Source organism: Panicum hallii, chromosome 6 (genome assembly GCF_002211085.1).
Source record: "Panicum hallii strain FIL2 chromosome 6, PHallii_v3.1, whole genome shotgun sequence".
NCBI lineage: Eukaryota > Viridiplantae > Streptophyta > Magnoliopsida > Poales > Poaceae > Panicum > Panicum hallii.
This window is the reverse complement of record NC_038047.1, coordinates 45,121,644-45,149,585: the sequence shown is the minus strand read 5'-3', so window position 1 is coordinate 45,149,585 and position 27,942 is coordinate 45,121,644. Positions and strand designations below refer to the sequence as shown.

The following is a 27,942-nucleotide window of genomic DNA, read 5'->3' as shown; positions in this document are numbered from 1 at the left end:
ACCTTCTTAAGAAAAAAATACAAAAGCTCCATATCTAATGGATGTATCAATATTATATAATTGCGAACAATGTTGCATCTCCAAGCCGTTACATATATACTATAAATTTGAATTATTAAAATGTGTTAGCACCTGGTGTAGATGAATGTCATGCACATAAAGGAATTAAATAGATGATACAATATTATCATTTGTGTATGCGTTTCTACAAAACTCTAGCGACTGTTACCATGATTATTAGACTGCTTCTCTAGACTGAAAACCATATACCTACCTAACTTCCTATCTCATGCTCATCACATACGTATGTGCATACATATATAATTTTCTTCATTCATGGAAATATAGGAAGTTTTTGAACATGTTCTAATTTCATATACCTAGATCATACATTCATGCGTGTATGTTCTCAGGGGGAGAAGATGTTTCTTTTGGAAATGTCTGCTTCTCTAGAGAGAAGCCATGGAGATTTACCATGGCAAAACCCAAATGACATGCATTTCATGAATTCATTATATATAAACATATCACTATCAATTCGCTCATAAATAAAGATATATACATTTTTTAGGAATTTTAGAAAATCATATAAACATTGCAAATATTCAAACAAACATCATTTGACTTTTCGTAGCCATGCTACTTTGCATAAAAACTCTAAAGTTCCATAGATAGCAAACTGAACCCAACCTCAAATACAAAAGCTAAAACCGACAAGCATCAAGGGCTCATTTGCAAGAATGCCAAATTTCCTTGTTCTTAATCACTATTGTTTCACTTCCTGATGGATGCCATCTCTTAATCTAGCCGTAGCCGTTGGATCATGAGTTGGCATCAACCAAGAGATACCGCCAACCGTGAAGTGAAAGGCTAGCAAATAAAATCTGCCACCAACCAAGCAACTAGTGAAACTAATTTTGTCTGTAGCTAACAAATTTAATTGTTGGAATAAAGGTGGCGCCAGCTCAATATTAGAAGTGTAGAAATTGAAATCTGTCTTGGTAAACAATCAAATACAATAGTTAAAATTAATATGATCCACCAACCACCTAAATTTATTGTAGATATGTTGTTAGTAGCAAGTAAATATTAATTCTTCAAGAGGCAGGTATTCATTTGTATTTATTTTTATAAATATCATTTCTTATCATGTTAATTTACCCATTAAAAATATATAGAAATAATCTATATAAACAATATAGAGTCTACAAGTAGATCTCTAATTTTGTCATTGATATTTTTTTTTGCAACAGCAATCTAATCTAGCAATAATAGAGCAAGAACTATTAAATCTTTTGTTTAAAATTTAACTAAGTTTAGTTATATATGTAAATTGTTGCAAATATTTATAGCTCGGCACCATTCCGATAATAATAACTAGACAACATTTTCAAGAAATACAAAAACTCCATATGTAGTGGATGTGTCGATGTAACAAGGGTGAACAAATGTTGTTGCATCTCCTAGCTGTTACTTATTAGACAACGACTGCATTCTGCTCTATGCAGATTGGGACCTAATGCAGATCCTAGCTAAAAACCTAGGAAATGGGAAATGGAAAGTGACAGTAGTAGTTAGGCCTGATTCAGTTTGTCAGACGTCCGACAAAGAATCACTCAATCTTGTCAGAATCCACCGGACAGAGTTGCGGCTTCGATTCAGGGATATGCCTGGCAGGAAGATCTAGCTAGGCATCCTCAGGTTCTTTTAATCTGGTTGCTTTCAGGGGTGGGCATGATTCCTCCTGTCGGACTCTATAGCAGCTGAGCCCATGGAAAGAAAAGATGGCGATAAGAATAAGATATTCACTAGCTAAAACACATCCCGATCGATAAGTTATGCACAGAGATAGATGCTACAAATCACAATCAGAAGGCCAGATTATTAGGTACTCCAGTACAGACTAGCAACTATTTGAACTACTATGAAGCACCGAGTGATGTGAAAAGCTCAGAGCAGAATTGCCAAGAAATATGCTCAAATGGCAGTCTTTAAATTTGTTTTTGTTACATCTGTCGAATTGCTTCAGACTTTGGCAGCGAACTCCAGCCCCTCCGTCTTGAGCGCCTCGACGTCGGCCACCGCCGGCTGGGCCCTGGCGACCCTGGCAATGGCCTGGTTCTCCTCAGCCGACCCGCCCTCCAGGAACACGCCGACGACCTTGCCGTCCTTCACCCAGTAGCTCCCGAACTTGTGGTTGGCCGAGGCCGGGTCGTTGTCGCCGAAGAGCACGTCGTCGCCGACGTTGTCGCCGTAGAACTGCCACGCGATGTCGAACGACCGGGAGTAGAAGTAGGGCAGGTAGTCGTACTCGGCCACAGACTCGCCGGACTCCTTGGCCTTGATCGCCCGCACGGCCAGCTCGGCTGACTTCCGGGCGTGGTCCACGTGCTCCACTCGCCGCTGCTCGTTGTAGAGCTTCAGAGGGAAGGTGGCCACGTCGCCGATGGCGTAGACTCCGGGAACGCTTGTCTCGAAGAATGCATCCGTCTGAAGAAAAACAAATGTCAGGTCACAAAAGGCACAAGAGATCAACACAACAGTTGACTTTCACAACAGGAATCTGCTGTAGTGTGGCTTCTACTTCTACTGAATGAAGGTAAACAAACAGCAGTGAACTGACCTTGAGTCCACCTTTCTCCTCGGCAACTTGACCCTTGAAGAGAGCCGTCAATGGCCTGCCGCCGACGCCAACAACAACAATGTCAGCTTCCAGTACTCTTCCATCCTTCAGCTTCACTGCAGTGACCTGTCATTAATTCAGATGAACGTTAGCCTTCAGATTCAGAGTAAACACTATGAAGCTGAATTTGCAGATGGTTCAGTGCTCACATCTCCATTGGCATCAGCTTCGAAGCCAGCAGCAACTGTACCCTTCACAATCTTGATTCCTTTTTTAGAGTAGTAGCCCTCATAGAAATGAGCGATACCGGAGGTGAAGAGACGTGGCACTACAAGAGATCAGATTCAGGATGTAAAGAAAAGGTCAGTGCTTGCTTCAGATTTCAGCAAAAACAACATGCCTGATAAGCTTGCAGGTTAACGAGACTTACTACACCAGGGTTCAGGGTACACCATAGTGACATCAAAGTTGTTCATTTTCAAGGCTGCACTAAGCTCAAGCCCTATGTAACCACCTCCAACAATCACAACCTTTCCATCCTTCTTTGCTTGCATAGCTGCGACTAACTTGTCCGCATCAGCAATATCCCTTAGATACAATATGTTGTTAGATTCTGCTCCTTGAACGCCAAAGTCCGTGAGCTTTATGACCTGAGCACGTGAACAGAATAAATGCCATGAGTGATCAGATAATAAAAAGAATAACAAGTTGGCACTAAAAAATTACATAAAAGGAGATGTTTTATATTTTAGGAGAAGAATTGCAACTGAGGACTCACCGAGGAGCCAGTAGCAATGAGCAAGGTCTCATATGTAAAGGTTGCCCCAGCTGCACTTGTCAGTGTCTTGGAGGCAAGGTCAGCCTTCACAATCTCAGTGCTCAGGATCAGCTCAATGCCTGAAAATAAACATAATCAGAACTGTGAAAACGTAATTATTTCCACACGTTTTTGTTGAAGATGTCAAATAGACTCCAGTTTGCTGCCAGTGCTGTATTCAGTTCACAAGAGCTCCAAGCACAAAATAAATAAAGCAAAACTTGATCATGGAGATGAATGTTTTCCAGGTTATTGAGCAGGCACAACTCGGCATGCATCTTAAACCTATAATAGTTGCAGCTGAGTGCAAAAGCAACTGTTTTTTTTATCTAAAATAACATACTGCAAGTACAGCAATGTTGGTCAAATGAGAAAGCTTACCTTTCTCTGAGTACCATTCAGGAAGTAGCCTCTCTCCGCCGCTCCCCACACACGTGTGGAACCCAGGCAGTCTTGCAGCATCTGTTTGACAGCAGAAGCATCCGTTGATCAGTAGTAGGGAAACAAGGTGTGAAGGATCATCAGAAAAACAGAGTGTGTGGTGATGCGCTGCTCTGCATTTGCGTTCAGGGCTTACTCTCAGGGAAGAGGTATCCCTTGCTGAGTGCAGGGCGCTCGTACGGGGCCACCTGAAAGGTCAAAGCGTAAAGTGATCGGGTTAAGCATTTAGGTGATCAGCTGCGCACACACCATCAGGTTCACAAAAGCGTAAAGTGATCGTTCCCTTGTTTCAACTACCCCGATCGAGCACTGCACCACCATCAGGTTCCCTGACGTACTAAATCGAAGAAGCACCTTATTATCATTACGAGATTTCTTTCGGACTCTAATAATTCGACGGCGCGCTAAAATCGCATCGCAGGTAAAGTTGGTGAAGATGGCAGGATCGGGACGAAACTTGGGACCCTAATCCGATCGACGACGGATGGGGTGCAGCAGGGAATACGTACGGGTTCCTTGGAGATGATGGCGAGCTCGCCGGGGTTGACGCCCTGCTTGCCGAACTCCCTCGCCGCGTACCCCTGCGCGATGCAGCAGTCAAGCGAGTTATGGACTCATGGTGGTGAATTGGTTGGTGATCGGGCGAGCAGGTTCAGGGAGAGAATCGAATCGAATCAAAGGAGGGGGGAGAGAGAGAGAGAGAGAGAGGGAGGGAGGGAGAGGGGTGGGTGGGCACTGACCGCCGCGACGCCGCCGCCGAGGATGACGTACTTGAAGTGTTTGGCCTCCGCCGCCATCTAATCTGAATCTGATGATGGGGAAGCCCGGCCCGCCGGACGGAGGCGGAGGCAAGAGGAGCAGCAGGCGATGGATGATCGATCGCGTCGGGAGAAGAGAGGGGAGATGGAAGGCGAGACGGGAACTGCGGGTGTTGGCTCGCTCACTTTACTTTTTATGAGAGCTCCGGCCGGTGTTGCCATTTCCCGGAAAACGCTTCGCCGTCCACCCCAATTCCCATTCGCCCGCCCGCATCTTTCCGACTCCGAGGCCGTTTCCCACGAATTCAGGTGCCACGTGGCGAGCCGGCGGCCGCGGCACGAGCAGGCCTCCTACCCAACCTTCCTCCCCCCATGGGAATGGTCGCGTCAGCATCTTTGACTCCCCCACCCGCTCACACGGGCTGGCGTTGCATCCACGTCACTGCTGACGACGACGCCCGTCTCAGGTCAATTCTTTTTCACTTTGCCAACTGCTCCGTCCATTCCCCAAAATATAGATGTATCCAAATTATATTATCCTATATATCGAGTAAATATTCAAATTCGAATCCGAATTTGAAATATCCATTTTACATTCATATTCGAGAATATCTGGATCCGTATCCGTATCCAAGTTAAAATATGATAAAAAATGCTATCTAAATCCGATTCCATACGCATTCAATCCACCCTGCATACCAGATACAGGCTCGTAGTCAAACAAGAGTCGTCCAGACGGTAACTCTGATGGGTCCAAGTCCAAACGCCGTTCAATCCAATCAGTTTCGTGGCTGCTTCAACACACAAGCGAAGAGCTCAGGAGAAGACAACGACGATGAGTTCATCAGCTTGGCTAAAGGCTAAACAAAAACCCGCACCCAAGCTTCCGCTCATACGCGTCCTACTCGACAGATCGTCCTCTCATGCCATTAACAAATCTAAACCACAACATCAACAGTTTTTATAGGACCGTCAAAAAAGAGACACCCAGACGGCTTCCCTGAAAGGTACATCTCAGGCACAAACAAAAACGCAAAAAACAAAAATAATGTCTACCCAGTATGGCTGACTACAAGTTTTGGCCGAAACATCGCAAAAATTTTGTATATGGGACAACCTTACAAAGGCGTTCCAGCAGCTCTTAAAGGAATATGATTATACATTGGACAGCTGGACACATCTTCCACATACAGTTGCCATGAATTAAACAGCTAAGACCAGGGGGGTTTGTCCCCCAATTTAACCCTGCAAGATTAATTCCTCGTTATAAAGATACAAACACTCCGCTCCAAGATTCTGGACTCGAAAATAACTTAGTTAAGTTCTCAGATAATTCCTGAGACACCATCGATCCTGAAAACTGCATGGTCCCAATAAGACAAAGTCTTTAGTAGCGGAAGCCGTGCTCACTTCACCAAAGCATGCATAACTTCTTGTAGAACGCGAGCACGTTGTCTTTGGCGGGTAAGCAATGTCCAACCAAGGAACTAAAGGAAGTGCAGGCGCAATGTCCCAACCCTACACCAGCCACAAGACATTAGACAATGAGAACAAGGACAGCCTATAAAATACATTGAAAAGCCCACGGTCACGGTAGTTCACAAGAAAAGATGCAAAAATGAAGACAGACAACTAAAAAAGCCCAATGGATGTATCAGGGGTTCAGGGCCAAACAGACAAAGATGCAAAAACAAAGACAACTAAAAAAACAAAATGGACGTATCAGGGCCAAACAGACAAGCCTTGTTCATAAATATAAGCTCAAGAGTCAAGAACCAAATCTTCAAAATTATTGAAGGAATAGAATGAACGGGACAAGAATCACTGACCTGCTGATCAGCAGCAGCTTATGTCTTGGGAACTGTAACATTTAAGATCTTTACATCTTGATATGGTTTGTCATTCTTGTCAGTCTTGACCTTCTCAATTTGCTTCAAGCACAAAACATAAAGTTAGGACGAAAAAAGCAATAGAAATGAACAGAGATAATTCAGCCACTAAAATGAATTGCAAAAAGTTCAATACCTGGACAACATCCATCCCTTTCACAACTCTACCAAACACTGTGTGCTTGTTATCCAGCCATGGAGTGGCCACAGTGGTGATGAAGAATTGAGAACCATTGGTATTAGGTCCCGCATTGGCCATGGAAAGTGTAAAAGGCCTGTCATGCCTCAAGCTGCATGAAAAAACGCCAGAGATGTCACTTACATTATAAGGGATAAGAGGTGGCTCACATGACATCTGACCACACTTTAAAAACAATGACTAGTGTCAAAATGTTATCCTTATCCTTATCCTATAAGCATGCCAGAAACTAACACCACCAAAAAAATATAAGCTGCTGACGAATGTTGCATTCAGCTGTCAATGTTCCGCTAATATTTTTTTCAACCATAGAGGTCGGCCACATCAAAATGGTATGAACAGAAAAGAATGAAATACATCTTGTTGCATTATCTGGGTCAACGCTGTATCTTGGATAAACTAGAAAGCAAAATGAATACATGTGTTCTGGACAAAAGTAGGGTGGAAAAAAGAAATTTCGTGGCTAAAGAACTTATAGAGCCCCAGTTGTATAAGATGCAGAAACAAATACTCCTATTTGCACATCTATGGGAAAAACAACATATAAAATACCTTTTGTGAAATTCATCTTCGAATTCACTGCCCCAGATGGATTGCCCACCAGTGCCATCTCCCAAAGGATCCCCAGTCTGAATCATGAATCCTTTAATTACACGATGAAATATAAGATTGTCATAATAACCGTTCCGGCAATGGGTAGTGAAGTTCTCCACAGTTTTTGGACACTCTTCTGGATATAGTCTCAAGTGAATGTCACCCATAGAAGTATGCAGCACCTGAAATATGGCATAAGGCCGATGATTCATAGGTTAAAAATCAAAGAAAGAAATCAAGTCCCTCACAAGTCACAAGAAAAGCAATTTTGAGAAAACAATTCAGATACCAAAGTTCCTTCAAACGAAGGAGTAACATACCAAATTATCGGGCAATGATGTCGTAGCAGTTTTTCCTAAATCTGATACAGCCAAAAGCTCTTCTGGTGGCGGTTTTTCATTGAACACATCTCTACCCTTAGTTGCATCTTCAGGTTCCTCAGGTTCCCTACGACTGGTACAATAAAAGAATACAAAGGCAGCACCATGTTACGCAAAAACTACAGATGGAACAGACTTTTAAAGAGGAATTCACCATGCAAAAACTATAGAACTGGCCAATAAGAAACTCTCCGGAGATGATTGAGTAGCATACCTAAAGAGATATATTCGATGCTTCTTGAAAGCGCAGCATAGCAGAGTTGGGTCTGATAAGGGTTCCTTGCTATCATTGACATTGGCAGCTACTGAAGGAATTTTTCTAACCTTCTTGTTGCCTTTGTCGCCTTGGTATAGAGCGATTCTCAGAAACCTCTCATTGTTCTCTACCTTCCCCAGGATGCGGGAAACCTTATTCGTGTGCAAATTTACAATCTGGGTAACATGTATGACAAGGTTAATAGGTTTTACAGAAGATTTAAGAACAGTATGATTCATATATGATATATGCAATCAGCAAAAAGTAAAGAATGACTTATTTTTATGCAATGTAACTCAACAGGAGAAACATGGAAGAGCCCCAGCTTGACACAGAAGAAATCAAGACACTGAATGACTTATTTTTATTTGTTTGGACTTGAGTAAATGACTAAAAAGATCTCAGTGGCATGATCTTCTAGTAAAACCATCAATTGGCCCATATAAGATATAAACCCATAGGAATAAGAAAATCCTATGACATTTTAGCCTTACAGAATCTCTGGCAGAAACTTTGATCATTACGAATGTAAGATAACAAAAGGAATATAATATACAGTCTAATAATACTGAAATGTACAAACCATAACAAGGAAAATGTGGGAAAGAAAGAAGCATAGCTTACCTTTATACCCAAAAGAGTAGCGTAAATAAGAAAGTTGCAGCTCTCATCAAAGACGGCATTAGGTTGTGGAACATTTTCTGTTTTCTCTAGTTCCTTCTCCACGGCCATTCGGCGCCCAAAATCAATAGCGTCAAGGTGATACAATGGAACATCACTTCTTTGAAGATCTTGTGCCACCTAGAAATGACAACATTCAATTGGGAATAAGAATACAATATTATAACCTTTGCTCCGCAAATATTTGCCGGGGGAAGTTTCTTACCTCTAGGGACTCATCATAAACACGTCTTAGTTTTCCAGTTTTGAACCAAAATACTCGTATCCTGCGATCAGGGGATGTGACAGCAAATTGACTTCCATCACTGCTCACCTGAACAGCACCAAATCATTTAGCATAGTTGTTCAATGCGCAACCTGAAGGATAACACTGTCCAACCCATTATTTCTTTAGAGTGCCAAATTTCAAAATACACTAGACACTGTTTACTGTATCTAATGATTTACTTTGATTTCAAATTCAGTCAATCATATATGGTTCAGTATGTTTACAAATTCAGATACAAATGCATACTTAGTCTGAATGAAGAAACTAATTAAATCATATCAGTAATAAAAAAATTACCTCGATAGCAGACACACTTGTCTTGCATTTTACAATTTCAAATAGATTTGTATCTGTTTTCAGACGAAACCTCACTCTGCACAAAACACATAGAAATACCAATTATTTGCAAGTCCAAGTTGATGCATTAGCCTAGGGGTTAAGATGGGAGGATATTAGTGCATCACAAAGGGAAACCACAGGAATATGCTGACATAGTTATAGGATTAATAGAGATCCAAACCAAAAACAACTATGTAGGCTATTATCACACAAGGAATTGATTTAAAACAGGATTAAAGCTGTACATTGATTATGTTATTTCCCTTTTTTTAAAGCAATATAGAGCTAGGCTTTATTCATCCACATGTGAAATGTCATGTTCGGGCGCACGTACACCAGGCGCCGCCGAGCCAGGGACGTGCGCCGTGCGCAGGAGCGCGCCGAACAGCTGGCCAACATTCACGCAAGTGGCTGAGAAGGAAAGAGTATCAGCGCGTGGCTAAGAAGGAAAGAGAGATTAGCTTGCTATTTTTAGTCCTAAATTAGAGGAGCCTGTTGCTCCGGTTGGCTGGGCCTAAGGCCATTTATATCTTGTAACCATACGCAGTTGGATTAAGCAAAAGTTAAACCAATCTCGTCTCTCTCTTCTCTCAAGCCGTGAGCTAGGGGGGTATAACCCGGCGAGCGAGTCATCAGCGTGGGGGCATAACCCTGCTGAAGCTACCACGGAGCGAGAGTACGAGCTCCGGAGTCGAGGTCCGGCATCCCTGCCGAACACGGCCCTTGACAACCTGGTATCAGTGTCACGCCGATCCTTCCGATCCACCACCGCTGCATCCCATCCCACCGCCACCACCAGCCCTCCATCCGCCACAGCGCCACCACCAGCCCCACCACCGTCACCACCACTCTCGGCCCCGTCCTCCTCTGTGCATCCGGCCATGGGTGACAAAGAACCAAGCCTCGCCGACGTCGTCAAAATGTTGAAGACCCTGTCCGCCGATGTGGCGGGCCTCAAGGCGCAAGCGGCCTCGTCGTCGGACGCTGACAGCCGCCCCGACGGCCAGCACCACACCGATCGGCCGCCCAGGTTCCAGAAGCTGGATTTTCCCCGTTATGACGGCAAGACTGATCCGCTGTTGTTCATCAATCGGTGCGAATCTTATTTCCGCCAGCAGCGCATCATGCCGGAGGAGAAGGTGTGGATGGCCTCCTACAACTTGGAGGACATTGCCCAGTTCTGGTTCATCCAGCTCCAAGACGATGAAGGCACGCCTCCTTGGGGGCGATTCAAGGAGCTTCTCCACCTGCGATTCGGGCCGGCCTTGCGTTCAGCGCCGTTGTTCGAACTCTCCGAATGCCGCCGCACGGGGACCGTCGAGGAGTACTCCAACAGGTTCCAGGCGCTCCTTCCGCGCGCCGGCCGCCTTGAGGAAGACCAGCGGGTGCAGCTCTACACCGGCGGTCTGCTGCCCCCGCTCAGCCACCAGGTGCGCGTCCACGCCCCGGCATCACTCGCGGCGGCCATGAGTTTGGCTCGCCAAATGGAGCTGGTGGAGTTGGATCGCCTCAACCAGGCGGCCCCCAAGGCGGCGACCCGGGCGATCCTGCCGGCGCCCGTTCCACGCCCGGCGGCACCCGCGGTGGCCGTCCTTTCGGTGCCCGCGCAACCAGCGCTGCCCGCTCCAAAGGCGCCTCTGGCCCTTCCAGCGCCACCGCCCAGAGACGGGGGCCCAGCCAACGAGCGCCTCTCGGTGGAGGAGCAGGCGGAACGGCGCCGTCTCGGCCTTTGCTATAATTGCAATGAGCCATATTCGCGCGGCCACAACAGGGTGTGTCGCCGCATCTTCTACATCGACGGCTTCGAACTCGCTGAGGACGAGCCGGAGGAGGAGGCGCCCGTGTTCTCTCTACACGCCGTCGCCGGGGTGCCTGTCACCAGCACCATCCAACTCCGCGTGCACGTGGGGTCGGCGACCTTCACCGCGCTCGTCGATACCGGCTCCACACACAGCTTCATCGGGGAGGCCGCGGCCCAGCGCACGGGGCTGCCCGTTGAGACGCGCCCTCGCCTAACAGCCACAGTGGCCAACGGGGAGCGCATCTCTTGCCCGGGCGTTCTTCGTCAGGCGCCGGTCATCATCGATGGGTTGGAGTTCCGCGTCGACCTCTACGTCATGCCTTTGGCGGGCTACGATGTTGTTCTCGGCACCAACTGGATGGCCCTATTGGGGGACATCGTCTGGAACGTGGCGGCAGGCACCATGGCCTTCACGCATGCGGGGCGGGACGTCTGTTGGCACGGCACTGCACCTCCGGCCACTCCCCGCCTTCATGCGGCCGCTCCAGTGACCGAGCCCCTCCTCGAAGAGCTGCTGGACGCTTTCGAGGACGTCTTCGCGGCGCCGACCGGCCTGCCACCGGCCCGGGGGCGCGCCCACCGCATCACTCTCAAGCCCGGCTCGGCCCCCGTGGCAGTCCGGCCATATCGCTACCCTGCCGCGCACAAGGACGAGCTGGAGAGGCAGTGCGCGGCTATGATAGCGCAGGGCATCGTGAGGCGCAGCGACTCCGCGTTCTCCTCCCCGGTGCTCCTCGTCAAGAAGCCGGACGGCTCGTGGCGCTTCTGCGTCGACTACCGCGAGCTGAACGCCATCACGGTGAAGGATGCCTACCCCATTCCTGTCGTCGACGAGCTACTGGATGAGCTCCATGGAGCGCAGTTCTTCACCAAGCTCGACTTGAGGTCGGGGTACCACCAGGTGCAGATGTGGGCCGACGACGTCCACAAGACGGCTTTCCGCACACATGACGGCCTCTATGAGTTCCTCGTGATGCCGTTTGGGCTGTGCAACGCCCCGGCCACGTTCCAGGCACTCATGAATGACGTGCTCCGCCCCTTCCTCCGACGCTTCGTGCTTGTGTTTTTTGATGATATTTTGATCTACAGCAAATCTTGGGCGGACCACCTCAGGCACCTTCGCATCGTCCTCACCGAGCTCCGTCGCCACACCTTGTTCGTCAAGCGCTCCAAGTGTGCGTTCGGCGTTCCGACGGTCGCCTACCTCGGCCACACGGTCTCGGCGGCCGGCGTGGCCATGGACTCGGCCAAGGTGCAGGCCATCATGGACTGGCCGGTGCCACGTTCACCGCGGGCGGTCCGCGGATTCCTCGGCTTGGCGGGCTACTACCGCAAGTTCATCCACAACTACGGCTCCATCGCCGCACCACTCACCGCCCTGCTCAAACGGGACGGCTTCGCCTGGAGTGCCGAGGCTGCCGCGGCCTTCACCGAGCTCAAAGCCGCGGTCACCACCGCGCCGGTGTTGGGCATGCCGGACTTCGCCAAGCCCTTCATCGTCGAGTGCGACGCGTCGTCTCATGGATTCGGGGCTGTTCTCATCCAAGACGGACACCCGATCGCCTTCTACAGCCGGCCTGTGGCGCCACGGCACCGGGCGCTCGCTGCTTATGAGCGGGAGCTCATTGGTTTGGTCCAGGCGGTTCGCCATTGGCGGCCATACTTATGGGGGCGCAGCTTCATCGTCCGGACTGACCACTACAGTCTCAAGTACTTGCTGGACCAGCGCTTGGCCACCATTCCACAGCACCATTGGGTGGGCAAGCTGTTGGGCTTCGACTTCTCAGTGGAGTACAAGCCCGGCGCGGCTAATTCCGTCGCAGATGCGCTGTCCAGGCGAGACACTGCGGATGGGGCCCTGCTGGCCATCTCTGGCCCGCGCTTCGACTTCGTTGACCGCCTACGCCAGGCCCAGCTCGAGGACCCGGCCCTGGTCGCCCTGCACGCCGAGATTGCCGCCGGGACCCGGCCTGCGACCTGGACCATCGTCGACGGCATGGTGCTGTTCGGGGGCCGGCTGTACATACCGCCCGCCTCGCCGCTGCTACCGGAGATACTCCGGGCGGTCCACGAGGACGGCCACGAGGGCGTTCAGCGCACCCTGCATCGTCTCCGACGTGATTTCCGCTTCCCTAACATGAAGGAGTTGGTGCAGGACTGGGTGCGCTCATGTGCAGTCTGCCAGCGATACAAGTCCGAACACCTCCACCCGGCGGGCCTCTTGATGCCGCTACCGGTGCCGCAGGGTGTGTGGACGGATGTCGCGCTTGACTTTGTGGAGGCCTTGCCGCGCGTCCGCGGGAAGTCTGTGATCCTCACGGTGGTGGATCGCCTGAGCAAGTATTGCCACTTTATTCCGTTGGCACATCCCTACTCCGCAGAGTCCGTCGCCCAAGCATTCTTCGCCGAAGTCGTCCGCCTCCATGGTGTCCCACAGTTCATGGTCTCCGACCGGGACCCTGTCTTCACGTCTCTGTTTTGGCAGGAGCTTATGCGGCTGATGGGTACCAAGCTCCACATGACGACGGCTTTCCATCCTCAGTCGGACGGACAGTCAGAGTCAGCCAACCGCGTCATCATCATGTACTTGCGGTGTCTGACGGGCGATCGGCCACGACAGTGGCTTCGATGGCTGCCGTGGGCAGAGTACTTGTTCAACACTGCCTACCAGTCCTCGCTGCGGGACACGCCGTTCCGCGTCGTCTACGGGCGCGACCCACCGTCGATCCGCTCTTATGAGCCGGGCGACACCAGGCTGCCGGCTGTCGCCAAGTCCATGGCGGAGCGCGAGGAGTTCTTGGCCGACGTGAAGGGCCGCTTGGAGCAGGCACAGGCCACCCAGAAGTTGTTCTACGACCGCCATCACCGTCAGGTCAGCTACCAAGTTGGTGACTGGGCGCTTCTTCGTCTTCGTCAGCGCTCGGCCTCCTCGCTACCCCAGGCCGCCGCCGGAAAGCTCAAGCCCCGTTTTTGCGGACCGTACCGCGTCATCGAGCTCATCAACGACGTCGCTGTTCGGCTTGCCCTGCCAGCCGGCGCCCGCATCCACGACGTATTCCACGTGGGGCTGCTGAAGAAGTTCCGGGGAGAGCCACCTGCAGCAACCCCGCCACTGCCTCCTCTTCGACATGGCGCCCTCGACCCCGAGCCTGCACGCGCCGTGCGCTATCGCGTCGTCGGTGGTGTGCCCCAAGCCCTCATCCAGTGGCAAGGAGCTACAGCTGCATCGGCTACGTGGGAAGACACGGCGGCGTTCCGCGCCAAGTACCCGGCATTCCAGCTCGAGGACGAGCTGGTTCTTGGCGGGGAGGGAGATGTCATGTTCGGGCGCACGTACACCAGGCGCCGCCGAGCCAGGGACGTGCGCCGTGCGCAGGAGCGCGCCGAACAGCTGGCCAACATTCACGCAAGTGGCTGAGAAGGAAAGAGTATCAGCGCGTGGCTAAGAAGGAAAGAGAGATTAGCTTGCTATTTTTAGTCCTAAATTAGAGGAGCCTGTTGCTCCGGTTGGCTGGGCCTGAGGCCATTTATATCTTGTAACCATACGCAGTTGGATTAAGCAAAAGTTAAACCAATCTCGTCTCTCTCTTCTCTCAAGCCGTGAGCCAGGGGGGTATAACCCGGCGAGCGAGTCATCAGCGTGGGGGCATAACCCTGCTGAAGCTACCACGGAGCGAGAGTACGAGCTCCGGAGTCGAGGTCCGGCATCCCTGCCGAACACGGCCCTTGACATGAAATATATCCTAGACACATCAATCAAGGAAGTCTCGGGTGGTGCCGATCCACACAACCCAGGATCTAGCCATGGTATGGTGGGAATATACATGTGCAGCAAAATTCTCTGCTCTACGCGCTTAGTAATTTCTTGAGCAAATGCAATTTTACTAAACATAATAGCACCTAATTAGATTTCACTGTGATGAACAAATAATAGCAGGTACGCGGTTCCAGTTATGAAGTTTTCCACGGTAGTGAAAGATGGAAACATATGCTCAAGCATGCATCGGTTCTTCAGGAGAATTGGAGAATGTTTTCCTAACTATGTATTAGGGGCTACATGAAGTTAAAAGTAACTGCAAACAAGCAACAACATACTCTTGATCTGGAAAGTTGAGGGTAGATGGAGACCAGTAATCCAACAGTCCTCTGGCATCAGCAGATATCACAACATCATGCACATGGTTATATTTCATTACTTTAACAGGACCAGCATGAATCTGCGGAGAATAAAGAAGCTCATACGGTTAGGGTCCTCTTGTAAATCAACAGGAATTATATACAAACAAACAATGAATGGCAACAGCAGAATACCTCTTTGGAGATGATTGGATCGTTTGAACCAGAATGAGTATCATATATGTGAACAAAAGGTGTATTTCGGTCACTAACAGCAAGTTTTGGTTTGACATCCCCCTCTCGATAAACCCACTCAATAGCCCCAGGAACAAATGGGAGACGCATCATGAACATCATGTCATAGTTTACAACATCATATATCTTCACAGAATGATCGCTGGATATCGTGCAGCAAAGCAATCCATCAACGCTCACCTGCATTACTGAACCATGCTATAATTTGCAGTTGCTCGTACTACCACTACCACTACCACTGGTAGGAGCAATGACTCAGAGTAGCAACTAGCAAGCCTAAGAATGCTTTATTATGCATCATAAGATTAATAGCATGAATGTAGCAACCCTTCTGAATCGAGAAAATGAACTTAAGGATGCGGGCACTCACAGCTAGGCCTTCGATGGGACTGAGATGAGACCGAAAATGTTTAGCAAATTCAATCCCAACAGGTTTCTTCTTCCAAAACTTGAGGTGCCCTAAAACAAAAGAAAAACAAGGCGATTAAGCACCAATTTGAGGCTGAAGCAAACACCGTTCCCCATTAACTCAATAACATACATTCCTGCATTGATCTAAGCAATTCAATAGTGCTGTTCACCAAGACAAGCAATGGCACTCCACAGAACCTAAGCCCTAAATTTGAATCCACAGCACAGAACAGCTCTCCACTTGCACATATCATTCCGACAAATTAAAAAATAGCAGAGGTGGCAATAAGCTAATTCATCCCGTACCAAAAACCAGTATAACACAGGAACTAAGATATGATACGAGAGTGTGAGAGAGATCACCATCTGCGCTTCCAGTGATGAAGAAGTCGGCCGGAGAGACGGCGACGTGGGTGACGACGTCCCGATGCATATAGCTCTTCTCGTACCTGCAAACCCAAAACACTACCGTGAGCCACCACGCACCCCAAAATCCTGACCCCAAACCGCGACGAGTAGTTAGGCGAAGACGCACATGGCGGCGGAGGGGAGGGCGTCGAGGAAGGCCTGCTCGAACTGGAGCGGGCGCTTCTGCCGCTGCTTCGCCGGCGCCGGGCCCGGCCCTATCATGTCCTCCTCCTCCTGGCCAACGCTAGTGGTGCTGGCCGCGCCACTGCCGAGCTCCCGCTTGCTCTCGTGCGCGCCACCGTCGTCGACCGTCGCGCTCGTTATGGTGGACACCGCCGTCGTCTCGCTCTCCGACGCCATCGCGAGTGGGGTGGGGGCTAGAGCTCTGCTAGGGTTCTGGGGATTTTGGGGGAGGTTCGCGACCGCGCGAGCTTGACGAAACGGCGGAAGGAGCGGTTCGTGATGGTTGGAGAAGATGCGGGGCCTCCCTGGCAAAATGCTGCCCCCACCGCCTCCGTGCCTCGATCTCGGCCGCCAGATCGCGATCCGGCGGTCAGCGTGGAGCCCCAGATTTGGATCGCGGAGAATAGTCGCGATCCAAACTTGGGAGGGTGTTATTGAGAAAACAGCTTTGTATAGGAGTCCTTACGCAAAAAATTGCGGGCTGTTAGTAACGAGGTGGCGTCTTGTCGTTGAAAAGCCCATTGGGCCCAGTTGAGCGCGGCCCAACCACGGACGAGTTTTGGTTAGGAGTGTCTCCAATAATCCTCAATAGTCAATACACCTTTCCAAAAAATATTAAATTTTCCTCTCAAAAATAAATTATTAAATTTTGGATTTGGATGTGAAGAGAATGGCCGTCCTCCGATATTTTTTCAAAATCCATGCCTAATATTTTGGCCTACAAATCACCCAATTTTCACTGTTTATGCACCAAAATCAGTCCTGTGCCTCTCCAATAATTCCCAAATTGCATGCCCAATATGTTACGGACCCACTGATGGCTAATGTGGTGCAAACTTGTTTTTTTAAAACGATTTTTGGGAAGTGTTGGAGATTAGGGGTATTATTTGGTTCCAATAAATTTTGAGAAAACCCCAAAACCAGACTATTGGAAATCTTTTTTTCTTCTGAACCATTGACGATGCTCCGATCGAAACCGCATTACGCGTATAGTGTTTGAAGCCAGTTTCTAAGTTGTATCGTGTAATTAAAAAAAACCACCTCGAGCAGGGAAAAAGAAAGAGATTAGTTAGTACTGAAGATTCCGGCCATGGTATCAGCGCACGCACAGCTCAAAGACACATGCATGTGTCCAGGACAAGCGCGCCCGCGCTCCATCATCCTCACTCGGATCACGACGGGTCATTCCATGTCGCCGCTCGATTAGCCGTGGCGCCTGATTTGGCCGACCGGTATCTTCCTTGACAGCCCAATGCCCACACACACATGTGCTGACATGACAACAGCCATAGCGACGATAACAAAAGACATTGCTTGGTTAGGAGTTAGGGCGTCGAGCACTCCAACACCAGCCCGGAATATGATACGGTCTCCCTGTCACTTGCCAGCAATGCCATCGTGCAAAAAATAAAGGAAAAAAAACTGATACTAAATAATATGTTGGGTAGATGGCAGCCTAGCCTAGCAATGGCGACGGGCTGCAACATGCTGACAGCTGAGAATAATCTTTGGTCAAATTGCCTAACGTTTTAATGCTAACAAAATTCCTTATTTGACCAGACCTGCAGTGGGTTTTTGCCGTTAAATGAGTCCTTTGACCGCCACCTCCCTGCAAGCTCCCCAATTAAAACGCCGTTCGGTGGTCTCCTCGCCTCGCCTCCGATGCATTGCATTGGCAGCGTGCCTGCAGCCAGATTCGCGGCGTTGAATCGCTCTGCCCGGCGTCGCCATTGCTAACAGCGGCGGACCGGCCGGCGGCGGAGCAATGAGGGAGCTGTCCTGCTTCGGCGACGGCTCCGTCAGCGTCGCGGCGGCCTCCGTCTCGGGCCGCGGCGCGCTCGACCGCTCGCTGCAGGCGGCGACCACGAGCGTGTACAGGGCGGTGCTGTCCTCGGGCAAGGAGATGCTCGTCCGGGTCACGTGGACCCGCAGCGCCGCGGGAGCGGCCGGCGTCGCCGTCGCATTCGACGATGGCGACTCGGCGTCATGGGCAGCGGCGGCGGGGAGCCGCCAGGTGCTGCTGCAGAAGAAGCGGGGGAGCCGGACGCTGGTCACCGGCGCCGGCACGGCCGTCGGGGTTCACTGGGACACCGCGGAGGCCAAGTACCCCTCGGGCCTGTCCGCGACGCCGGAGCCCGAGCGCGACTACGGCCTCGCCGTCGTGGCCGACGCCGAACTCGCGCTCCTCCTCGGCGCGGGCGCCGCGGCGCGCGAGCTCTCCCACCGCCTCGGCCTCGGCCTCGGCGCCGCCGTCCCCCGCGGCGCGGCCCTCGTCAGCCGGCGCGAGCAGCTGCGGGGCGCGGGGGCGGCGCACGTCACGCGGTGCCGGTTCCGCGAGGGCGGCGACGAGCACGAGGTGGCCGTGCACGCGTGCAGGGGCGGCGATGGGCTGCTGCGGGTGAGCATCGACGGGGAGAAGGTGGCGGAGGTGCGGCGGGTGGGGTGGGGCTTCCGGGGCAACCGCGCCGCCGTGCTGGCCGACGGGGAGGTGGTCGACGTCATGTGGGACGTGCACGACTGGTGGTTCGGCGGCCGGGGCGGCGGCAACGCGGGGGCGGGGGCGCAGTTCATGGTCAAAGCCAGGGCGGAGAAGGAGGGCAGGCTGTGGATGGCCGACGACACGGCGGCGAGGGGCCAGTCGCCCGGTGGATTCTTCTTGCACGTGCAGTGCTACCGCCGGTGACCGGCGCCCAATGTCGCCTGTGAATGTGTTTCTGATGATTGGTGATCGAAGGATGAAGTGTAAGATGTAAAGAAACATACTGCAAAATTCAAAGAAAGAAAACAAAATGTTCTTACAGTTCTATACAAAATTGGTACGTCAAATGGGCATAAGAATGTAGGCCCTTCAGATTGTTTCTGATTATCTGGGTGGAAAGGAACCATGATGAGTATGTTTCTGTATGCCACAGCCCACGACACACATACAGGATTAATATCAGAATGCTGCATAAGGATGGCGGCAGATACAAATCCCAACCAGCACCTGGGAACATGATCAATGTTGCAATCAAATGACTCCAGCAGCGCATATATGCTACAGCATACAGATAACCATGCATCTGAAAAGAAGATGTCTGATGAAAAAGTGGAGATTTACATCGCCTGCAGGTGTACATATCCAAGGTCATGCAGAAATGCTTGCATTGTCTGCCACGATGCTATCAAGCAGTGACTCACATGCATCTTCCAATAAATCCAAGACCTGAAAGCATTGCCCCAAGATCACTTATTAGCATAAAGAGACATATCAAACGCAAATGTTCTTCTCATGTAGATGGGCATAATACATGACAATAGCTAGGAAGGTAAAATGGTTATCGCATCCAACTATACAAGGTGCTGAGTAAGAGAATATATCAGAGTATACATGAACTGGTGATTCAACATCGAATTGTCAGCAAAATTAAATTAAGGATGTGAAACAAATCCTAGCTTTTTATTTCCCATGGTTAGTTAATGTAATCTAGTTTATTATTGCAACATATGCTGCTCAAGCTACCATCATAATCTAGACATGCAAGTTTTTTTTTCTCTTCGTATCAAAAGAAGATTATTCGCTAAACTCACTTTGCAGGTATGATCGTATTCCAAAAGCAAGTGCTGACATGTAACGGTTATTATACAAAATCCATCTAAAGTTCAGTAGTTGTTTAGATTTAAAATTTTATGAACAAATACTTGGCAGAGCTCCTGCATATCTATGGTCTCAGTCACTCAGAATGCAAGCTTGACGATCATAAATGGAAAGCATAAATCAAGGTATGCCCTGTTCACACTAAGCTAGGACAGGAACATGTTGAGGGACCACAGCATTCATACTCATTGGCCCCTGGGACAAAATCTCATCTCTTAAGATAGAAAAAGTATTTGCAAACTTGTTACTGAGTAGAAAGCACATCATGCTACTGACCTTTTCAAATCCCTGAGGGCCTCCATAATAAGGATCTGGGACTTCAGACTCGGTATGTCGTTTGCAGTAGGAGCACATCAGCTTAACCTAATAAATATACAGGTAATAATTGCATAGGTGTTAGCTTTCGTGAATGAATAAACATTTTAAAAAATATGATGCCATTACATACCTTAAGTATATAACAAAAAAATAAAAAAGTTGAATCAATATTCAGTAGTTTCCCTACAACTTTTTAAATATGCTAGTAGCAAGAATAAAAGAAAGGTATCAAGCAGAGAAGGAAAGGTGTGCTCTTTACATAGATAATTAACCAATAAACAAAATTGCCCTTTGCAGGCATTGTTAACAAGGTAAGCCCCTAAACTAAAGTAAGCATCACACCAAGCAAATAAGAGCAGGCGAGTGCCTACGCTGTATAAAACTAACCAATTACACATGCCAAAATAAAGTGTACTTTGCTAAAGTAGCACAAGCCAAAGAAATTTCAGAAACACCAAGAGTCAATAGGGCAATTGAAATGTTGCATAGTCTTTCATCTACTATCATGTTTATAGATATATGAAGGATGTACTATTACCATATCAGTCTACAGAAAGTAATACATAGGCAAAGAAATTAAAAGTGTAAAACAGATGTGCAGTTTAATATTTCTTGGTAATATTAGGTTGCCCTCAACAGACATGGCTCACTTTTGTTTCTACCATGAAGGAACGAGTATGTCTTCAAAATCAAAATTACCAAACAAATGTATATGAAATGAATACTAGTTTGTCAAGATTGAGAGATGTTGAGCTTAAATAAGTGCACTAACCTTGTTGGGTGCACCGTCAGGGAGGGGCTCCTTGTGTCTCCATCTCTCAAATGCGTTCAATATATCTTCTGCATAGTGTTCAAAACAAAATTGCATCAAGCAGCATACATCAACAAAAATCCAGAGGTACTGAAACACAAATAACAGGGCCTGAGAGAGAACCATAGTTCTGCCTGTCCATTGCAAGGATAAGATCGAAGTCGCGGAAATCTGAGGGTTTGATAGGTCTGGATATTGAGGTCACCTCAATCCCCCGCTTCTTTGAAGCTGATCTCATCCTTGAGTCTGCCTTGTTACCCTGAATCCACAGAATACCTTATCAGTGATGCCACTACCAAACTGAGTGAATGTATAAATAAGCAAGGTAAATAAATGCAGGGTATCACCTCATGGTATCCTATGGTACCAGCAGAGTCTATTTGAAACTTGGAGTCAAGCCCACGCTTGCTTACGAGATTCCGGAAAACAGCCTCAGCTGCAGGACTCCGGCAAATGTTCCCTGTACAAATAGTTTACATCAAGCTCTGAAGAAAGGACAAATACATATGTACCAATATCTCAGACACCTCCGCAGTGTAACACGCAATCAGCCAAGATAAAGCAGCGTGATGGGATTATCCACTATTGAACAAAACCCCAAGCATTTGCAAAAAGCAATGCACGATCATACATAAGTATCAGAGCATCTGAATTCATACAGCCCGTGCACTGATACAGGCAGTGGCTACATAGTTGAACAATCACTACACATAACTGCCAAGCCTCACGATGCACAGGTAAAGTCATCGGAATTCTCAATCATGAAGCAGGGAATCGAAACAAAGGGTGGGCAAATTGCACTTCCAACTCGCCATATTTCCTAATCTTGCAGCAGATAATTTGTGAGAATTTCTTCATTGGGATCTAAGACGGTAACACAAGCTGACAGGCGAGCATGAGCATCTCTCATCACCATGTGAGCCAATCGCGATCAGACTCGAAGCGATATTCGAAGGCTATTAGACGAAGCAGCAACGGGTAAGTTCAATCCGCACGCACGCGAGGACAATCGGGAATCGGTACTCGAACTAGTTCATACTTTAGAAGCACGCACGGGCACGACCTCGGAGACGGATGCCAACGGAGACTAGGGTTGAGGGGACTGACCGAGGCACACGAAGAGGACGGCAAAGGGCTTCGCCTGAGCCGCCGACGCCGCGTCCGCCGTGCTGGCCTCCGCAGCCATCCCCTCCGCCGCAGCCGCCGCGAATCGGAGGCGAAGGTTCCGCGCCTGGTGGGGACTGGCGACTGCTAGGGGCGCGGGGGCGCCGCGGCAGCCGTGAACGTGTCGACCGGTGGCCGCAAGTGGGACAAGTGGAGCGGGAGCAGCAATGCGGCACGGCCTGCTAGCTAGCGGGTCTCCTCGCGCTGTCGGGTTCGGAGCCAGCGAGGAGGCCGCGGCGGTGGAGCTGCTCGCCGCAGCGAGCGTGGGCGCGACGGCTCCAGGCATGGCGAGGGCGCGTGGATTAGGAAGGATTCGTGTTGGGAGCGAGTGGCTCCCGCGGCCTCTGGCTTCCCCCACCACCCCCCCTCTCGGGCGGCACCGAGACAGCAAGAGACATTCGCCCGCCAAGGTGCTCGACCTCGGGTCCGGACCCGGAGCATTTCCCTTTGCTTTTCTTTTCGTTTCTTTTCTTTTCCTTATTATGAATAATGCCGTTTTCAATATTCAAAATGGAGTAAATTCATATAACTACGAATGTTTCCAAATACTGATTTTAGGACAACCTTTTGTTTACATTTGACACTTGAATCTTAACTGTGTGGAGGCATCCTACGATTCATGTGATCTTATTTTAAAACAAACATTTGTGATCAAATTCTATGTCGAGCAAGCATGAGATATTTTCGAATTTGACGCGTCAAAAAAGGTATTTGGCGAAGAAATGGAAGGGAAGAAATAAAGAACTGAGGAAGGGCCAAATCGATCTGATGATGATGATTACTAAAAAGTCTCTGCAACCTCTGGCAAAAAACTCTTGTCTGCAAGGCTCATCCTGTTTGAATGGTTCTTCACCAGCTCCGGCTCTCTCGACATTGTCGTCTCCGCAGCTGTTCCCCACCCAGGATCAAACATACTACTCGCTGTCGCTGAGGTTCAATTCTCACCCGTAACCTAAAAATTACCCGTATTTCGTATCGTCGGATTATAGTTGATATGAACTTTAATTCATATATAGAGTAGTAATAATTATTGTATATACAGGTAGTATGGTTTTCAGCCCGTTATTGTCGTGACGCACTATTTAGGTAGATATTATTTTTGTATGGAAATGGAATTAGTGTTTTCGGTTATAGTATGTTTTTATTATCATTTATTTTAAAAGTTTGTTGCCTAGCAAAGATTTAGGTTTGAAATTTTAAACAATTTTTTATTCAAATCTTTTGACGTAAAGACATTTCGGTGTCTGAATCATAGGTAGAATGGATCCTACATAAACAAGCGTTTTGAATTAGAAATTGTACTATATAATAAAGTTGTAGTTTTTGAAATTCTGAGCAACTTTTGTATCGAATATTTTTTAATTTTAAGATGTTTTGGTGTCCATATTGTAGTACGACGGATCGCATGCAAGCATTTGTGCAAATAAATTGCGAAAGCGTTTTAAATTTTAAAATTTGCTCTATAATAAAGTTGTAGTTTTGAATTTTTAATCAAATTCTATATCTAACAATTTTTAATTTCAACGTGTTTTGTTGTTCAAATTGTACGTATAATGTTACTCATGTAGAAGTAATGCATGGAACGGCCTGTGGTTTGATTTAATTAAAATTTGAGAATTTTTTTAAAAAAATCTGAGAGAGGGCTAGAATGGCGGGTTGATTTTACAAGAACTTAAGGTTTTGTTTGCAAATTTTCATAAATCGGAAAGGTTGGACTGCGGTTGATTATGAGAAAAGTTATAGGCTTTTTCGAAAAAATGCTCGAGAGAGGGGGCTGGATCTTTAAAGTCGGAGGGTTCTTTTGCAAAATGATCGGGACAAGTTCTTCCTGAACCGTCCGGCTGGCCGATCCGATGGTCAGTATTTGCTCGTGACGTGACCACTATCTCAGGCTATGTTTTGGTGCGAAAATTATATATAAAGATAATGCAATTGTACGGTGTTTTAGTGCCGAATGAGAGGAATTGTACTATAGATAGGTGATGGAGTACTTCCTATTATATATATATATATATATATATATATATATATATATATATGTATTGGTTATATATAAAGAGAGAGAGAGAGAAACGCTAGAAATATAGATGATTCGTTCGCTCACCTTGCGTGGTGTTCCTTCCCGCCCCTTCTTCCATTCCTATAAGGATCCTCGCTTTTTCAAAATGTTTATTAGCAGTGGTCTTATATATACTCTTGAGCCGATAGCGTGCATTATTGTTGCTCTTGTTTGTTCCGCTAGCTCGAATAGCCTTCCTGCAAACTTGCTATCGCCTTTTCTATTCCAACTCAAGCCTCGCTGTTAACCGTGCTCGTCTTTTTTGCACGTGTCGTTGCTTTTATTTAATTTCGTACCTCACTGCTCTCACGATGTAGTATCTGCCTGCATCTGCAGCGCTAAGGTCTCTTTCCGAATCACTAGTCCTATCGTATAAAAAGAAATCTTGCTATTTAAAAGTGTTAAATAAAATCTATTTATAAAATTTTTTTATAGATAGGTGTTAATTCATAAGATAAATTTAATAAGTCTAATTAATCCATAACTTGCAACAGTGATGCTACAGTAATCATCCGCTAATTATGAATTAATATACTTCATTAGATTCGTCTCGCGAATTAGCCTAGGGATTCTACAATTAGTTTTATAATTAAACTCTAAATGATAAGATCTCTTTAATGTGATAGGGCTAAAGTTTAGTCCTGTGGAACCAAACATCCCTGAACAAGAGCAATGGGTATGGAAATTATCTTTCTCTTTTTGCAACGCCCGTGCTGTCACCAAAATTTGCTTAAAATATATATACTAGTATTTAATAAAACATTATTGCTTCTGAAAGTTTTCCAATAAGAAAGAAAAAGGACAACTGTAGGGGTGTTTGGTTTTCCTAGCTACTTATTTTAAATCCCGTCACATCGGATATTTGATGCTAATTAGAAGTACTAAACATAGATTAATGATAAAATAAATTCCATAATCCCTAGACTTATTCGCGAGACGAATCTATTAAACTTAATTAGTTCGTGATTAGCCCATGTGATGATATAAGTAAACATGTGCTAATTATGGATTAATTAGGCTTAATAGATTCGTCTCGTGAATAAACCATAAAATTATGCAGTTAGTTTTATAATTCATCTATATTTAATCTTTACAATTGGTATTGATAGGGCTTAAAATAAGCGGAACCAAACAGCCCTATATATGTATATGTGCTAGCCTGGTTCCTCATCCCCTTGTGTTTGTGGTTCTTGAATATCACACTGATGATGTGGAGATGTCTTTTTTCTATATCTTCAATATAACACTGATGCATATTAATTTAGCCACTTATACCATAATAATGTGGTCCCACAGATGGCTTGTTGCGACGTTGTCTTACCTCCGATGCTGTTAAATCAACCACCACCAGGTATGCATTGCCACTTCTATAAGCGGCCGCGGAGCTTATCCCAACCGCACATCTTGTCCTGGTACTCCCGCTCGGTTCCATCTTGCATGGGTATTTTTTACTCGGATGGCCCCGTAGTGGTCAAACAAAAATCGACACCTCATCAATGGTGTACAGAGTAGAAAATTCAGGCACTCGGTGGGGCTTAGTCAGGGGACCTTTATCCCCAATGCTTTTCATTCTGATCTTGGGACCTCTTCAGCACCTGCTGGCCTTGGAGGAGGCTGTTTCAAACCTGTCACCAATTCATACAAGTTTGGCAAAAATAAGAAGCAGCCTCTATGCTGATGACGTTGCAGTCTTTGTAGATCCAGTTAAGGAGGAGACTGACGTCATCAAGGAAATTTTTCAAGCTTTCGGCACAGCATCTGGTTTAAGAGTCAACCTGGGTAAAAGTGCAGTGTATCCCATCAAATGTGAGAGCATTGACTTGGAGGAGGTAATGCAAAATTTCCCATGCCAAATAAAATCTTTTCCTTGCAAGTACCTTGGCGTACCTTTGAGCACTAGATGTCTAAGAAGAATAGAAGTTCAACCTTTGATCAATAAGATTGCTGGCCGGCTTCCAGCTTGGAAAGGGAAATTATTGAATAAGGCTGGCAGACTGACTTTGGTTAAAGCGCTTACTGCAGTGCCTATTTACTTTCTAACTGTTTTTGCCTTGAAGAAGTGGGCGCCGAAAAAATAGATCGACTAAGAAGAGGTTTCCTTTGGAAAGGATCTGAAGAGGCTAATGGGGGGCACTGCTTAGTAAAATGGAAAAAGATTATCTTGCCTAAGGACTCGGGGGATTGGGGGTGTTGGACCTGAATTTTTTTGGAAGAGCATTGAGATTTCGCTGGCTGTGGCACGCTTGGACTGAGCCTGACAGGCTTTGGGTGGGTTTTGCACCGCCATGTGATGAGGTCGATAAACAACTCTTCAGAGTGAGCACAATTGTGCATTTGGGGGATGGCAACAAAGCAACTTTCCAGAACTGCAGTTGGCTAAATGGAAGGGCCCCGAGAGATATTGCACTAGGGCTGTTCAAGTTGGCTTGGAGGGAAAATAGAACGGTGAAGGAGGATACCACAGACCAACATTGGACGAGGGGGCTTTGGAGGATGGATACAGTAGAGCTGATGGCGCAGTATGTGGTGCTTTGGGATGCTGTGCAACAGATTCAGCTTACTGATGCACCGGATCAAATTGTTTGGAGATGGACGGCTAATGGAGCTTATACTACCAAGTCAGCTTATCTTGCTCAGATGAAAGGAACCTACTGCTCTTTTGATGCTGACGCCATTTGGCATGCTCATGCTGAGAGAAAGCATATATTCTTTGCTTGGCTATTAGTGCGAAACAAAATTCTGACAGCGGACAAGCTTGTGGCCACGAATCGGCCTTGTGCTTTGTGGATCAGGCCTTCGAGACTGCAGCACATCTGTGCTTGCACTGTCCTTTTGCTCGACATGTCTGGCATCTTATCAGTACCTGGACCTTAGGCGTTAATACAAGCGCCGGCAAATCAGGAAGAAGGCGTAGAAGAGTGGTGGAAAAGAAGCCCGATGCACCTCAATCAGTGGCTGCAATTCTTTCCTACACCGCCTGGAACATTTGGAAGGAAAGAAATAGAAGAGTCTTTCAGCAAAAAGCTTGCAGCCGCATCAGGTGGTGCTGTTGGTCAAAGATGAAATTAATCTGAGAAGGGTAGCCTGCGGTGTTATAATTTGTTTAATGTTTAGAGGAGTCTCAATTTGCTATGTAATATTACATTTATAATCCTCGAACTCGCTTGCTTCCCTTCTTAGATGCATCGGCAGAGCTTTTCCAAAAAAAATAATTGACACCACCCGTCTCCACGCTTGGCAGCCGATGCCAAAATTTGCCTGGCGCAGCAGAACTGAAAACTTCCCTCCCTCAATTTTGAGATGTTCCGGGCATTCTTTTGTCATGGCAGGCCCCACGTTGCCCCCTCATGCCCACTACCAGCGGTACTCTTTCTCCCCCAACCCTGCCGCCCCGTCCTCCTTCCGGTGGTGGCGGCGGTTCCCTCCCTTCCCGCAGTGTCCCAGCATGAGCCAGGTCGGATCCAGCTCCATCGGCTGTGCCTCCCCTCACGTCGCCGTGCCCCCCACCCCCCCGGCCCGCCACCATGGGCGCCC

The 27,942-nt window shown here is 47.8% G+C and overlaps 4 protein-coding genes across 5 annotated transcripts; all 4 read right to left on the bottom strand.

Moving 5' to 3' along the window:
* Nucleotides 1–1,804: 1,804 nt before the first annotated feature.
* On the bottom strand, nucleotides 1,805–4,858 carry LOC112897809 (monodehydroascorbate reductase 4, cytosolic). Its single transcript, XM_025966200.1, has 9 exons — nucleotides 4,622–4,858; nucleotides 4,391–4,462; nucleotides 4,018–4,069; nucleotides 3,822–3,902; nucleotides 3,402–3,520; nucleotides 3,054–3,273; nucleotides 2,833–2,951; nucleotides 2,624–2,749; nucleotides 1,805–2,490 (listed from the first exon to the last, which is right to left on the bottom strand). Exons 1-9 carry the CDS (start codon nucleotides 4,676–4,678, stop codon nucleotides 2,026–2,028), a joined length of 1,311 nt encoding a protein of 436 aa, XP_025821985.1. The 5' UTR covers nucleotides 4,679–4,858; the 3' UTR covers nucleotides 1,805–2,025.
* Nucleotides 4,859–5,675: 817 nt separating this feature from the next.
* Nucleotides 5,676–16,702, bottom strand: LOC112897509 (peptidyl-prolyl cis-trans isomerase CYP71). The gene is made up of 14 exons (XM_025965814.1): nucleotides 16,364–16,702; nucleotides 16,192–16,277; nucleotides 15,788–15,876; nucleotides 15,358–15,597; nucleotides 15,142–15,263; nucleotides 9,204–9,279; nucleotides 8,844–8,951; nucleotides 8,582–8,758; nucleotides 7,916–8,133; nucleotides 7,642–7,774; nucleotides 7,280–7,503; nucleotides 6,665–6,818; nucleotides 6,469–6,570; nucleotides 5,676–6,157 (listed from the first exon to the last, which is right to left on the bottom strand). The coding sequence occupies exons 1-13, from the start codon at nucleotides 16,594–16,596 to the stop codon at nucleotides 6,487–6,489; spliced, it is 1,944 nt and encodes a 647-aa protein (XP_025821599.1). The 5' UTR covers nucleotides 16,597–16,702; the 3' UTR covers nucleotides 5,676–6,157; nucleotides 6,469–6,486.
* Nucleotides 16,703–17,775: 1,073 nt separating this feature from the next.
* Nucleotides 17,776–18,921, bottom strand: LOC112898399 (predicted GPI-anchored protein 58). The gene is made up of 2 exons (XM_025966722.1): nucleotides 18,597–18,921; nucleotides 17,776–18,500 (listed from the first exon to the last, which is right to left on the bottom strand). The coding sequence occupies exons 1-2, from the start codon at nucleotides 18,919–18,921 to the stop codon at nucleotides 18,001–18,003; spliced, it is 825 nt and encodes a 274-aa protein (XP_025822507.1). The 3' UTR covers nucleotides 17,776–18,000.
* Nucleotides 18,922–19,232: 311 nt separating this feature from the next.
* LOC112897981 (putative low molecular weight protein-tyrosine-phosphatase slr0328) lies at nucleotides 19,233–22,720 on the bottom strand. Of its 2 annotated transcripts, XM_025966387.1 has the most exons (7): nucleotides 22,293–22,720; nucleotides 21,533–21,645; nucleotides 21,309–21,444; nucleotides 21,147–21,214; nucleotides 20,333–20,419; nucleotides 19,520–19,624; nucleotides 19,233–19,405 (listed from the first exon to the last, which is right to left on the bottom strand). In XM_025966387.1, the coding sequence occupies exons 1-6, from the start codon at nucleotides 22,633–22,635 to the stop codon at nucleotides 19,547–19,549; spliced, it is 825 nt and encodes a 274-aa protein (XP_025822172.1). In that variant the 5' UTR covers nucleotides 22,636–22,720; the 3' UTR covers nucleotides 19,233–19,405; nucleotides 19,520–19,546. The 2 variants fall into 2 exon arrangements, with proteins under 2 accessions (XP_025822172.1, XP_025822171.1); XM_025966386.1 differs by having other exon boundaries at nucleotides 19,233–19,624.
* Between the last annotated feature and the right edge of the window lie 5,222 nt (nucleotides 22,721–27,942).

Coding starts and splice junctions, on each gene's coding strand:
- LOC112897809 (XM_025966200.1), bottom strand. CDS start 4,678: ATGGCGGCGGAGGCCAAACACTTCAAGTACGTCATCCTCGGCGGCGGC. Junction 4,070..4,390: donor CCATCATCTCCAAGGAACCC/GTACGTATTCCC, acceptor TTGACCTTTCAG/GTGGCCCCGTACGAGCGCCC. Junction 3,903..4,017: donor GGGATACCTCTTCCCTGAGA/GTAAGCCCTGAA, acceptor GCTGTCAAACAG/ATGCTGCAAGACTGCCTGGG.
- LOC112897509 (XM_025965814.1), bottom strand. CDS start 16,596: ATGGCGTCGGAGAGCGAGACGACGGCGGTGTCCACCATAACGAGCGCG. Junction 15,598..15,787: donor GTCCCATCGAAGGCCTAGCT/GTGAGTGCCCGC, acceptor TCAGTAATGCAG/GTGAGCGTTGATGGATTGCT. Junction 6,819..7,279: donor GAAGATGAATTTCACAAAAG/GTATTTTATATG, acceptor TTTTTCATGCAG/CTTGAGGCATGACAGGCCTT.
- LOC112898399 (XM_025966722.1), bottom strand. CDS start 18,921: ATGACGTCGACCACCTCCCCGTCGGCCAGCACGGCGGCGCGGTTGCCC. Junction 18,501..18,596: donor CGCGCCGAGGAGGAGCGCGA/GTTCGGCGTCGG, acceptor CGGTGTCCCAGT/GAACCCCGACGGCCGTGCCG.
- LOC112897981 (XM_025966386.1), bottom strand. CDS start 22,635: ATGCCTGGAGCCGTCGCGCCCACGCTCGCTGCGGCGAGCAGCTCCACC. Junction 21,215..21,308: donor AATGGACAGGCAGAACTATG/GTTCTCTCTCAG, acceptor AACACTATGCAG/AAGATATATTGAACGCATTT. Junction 20,420..21,146: donor CTGACGGTGCACCCAACAAG/GTTAGTGCACTT, acceptor TATATTTATTAG/GTTAAGCTGATGTGCTCCTA.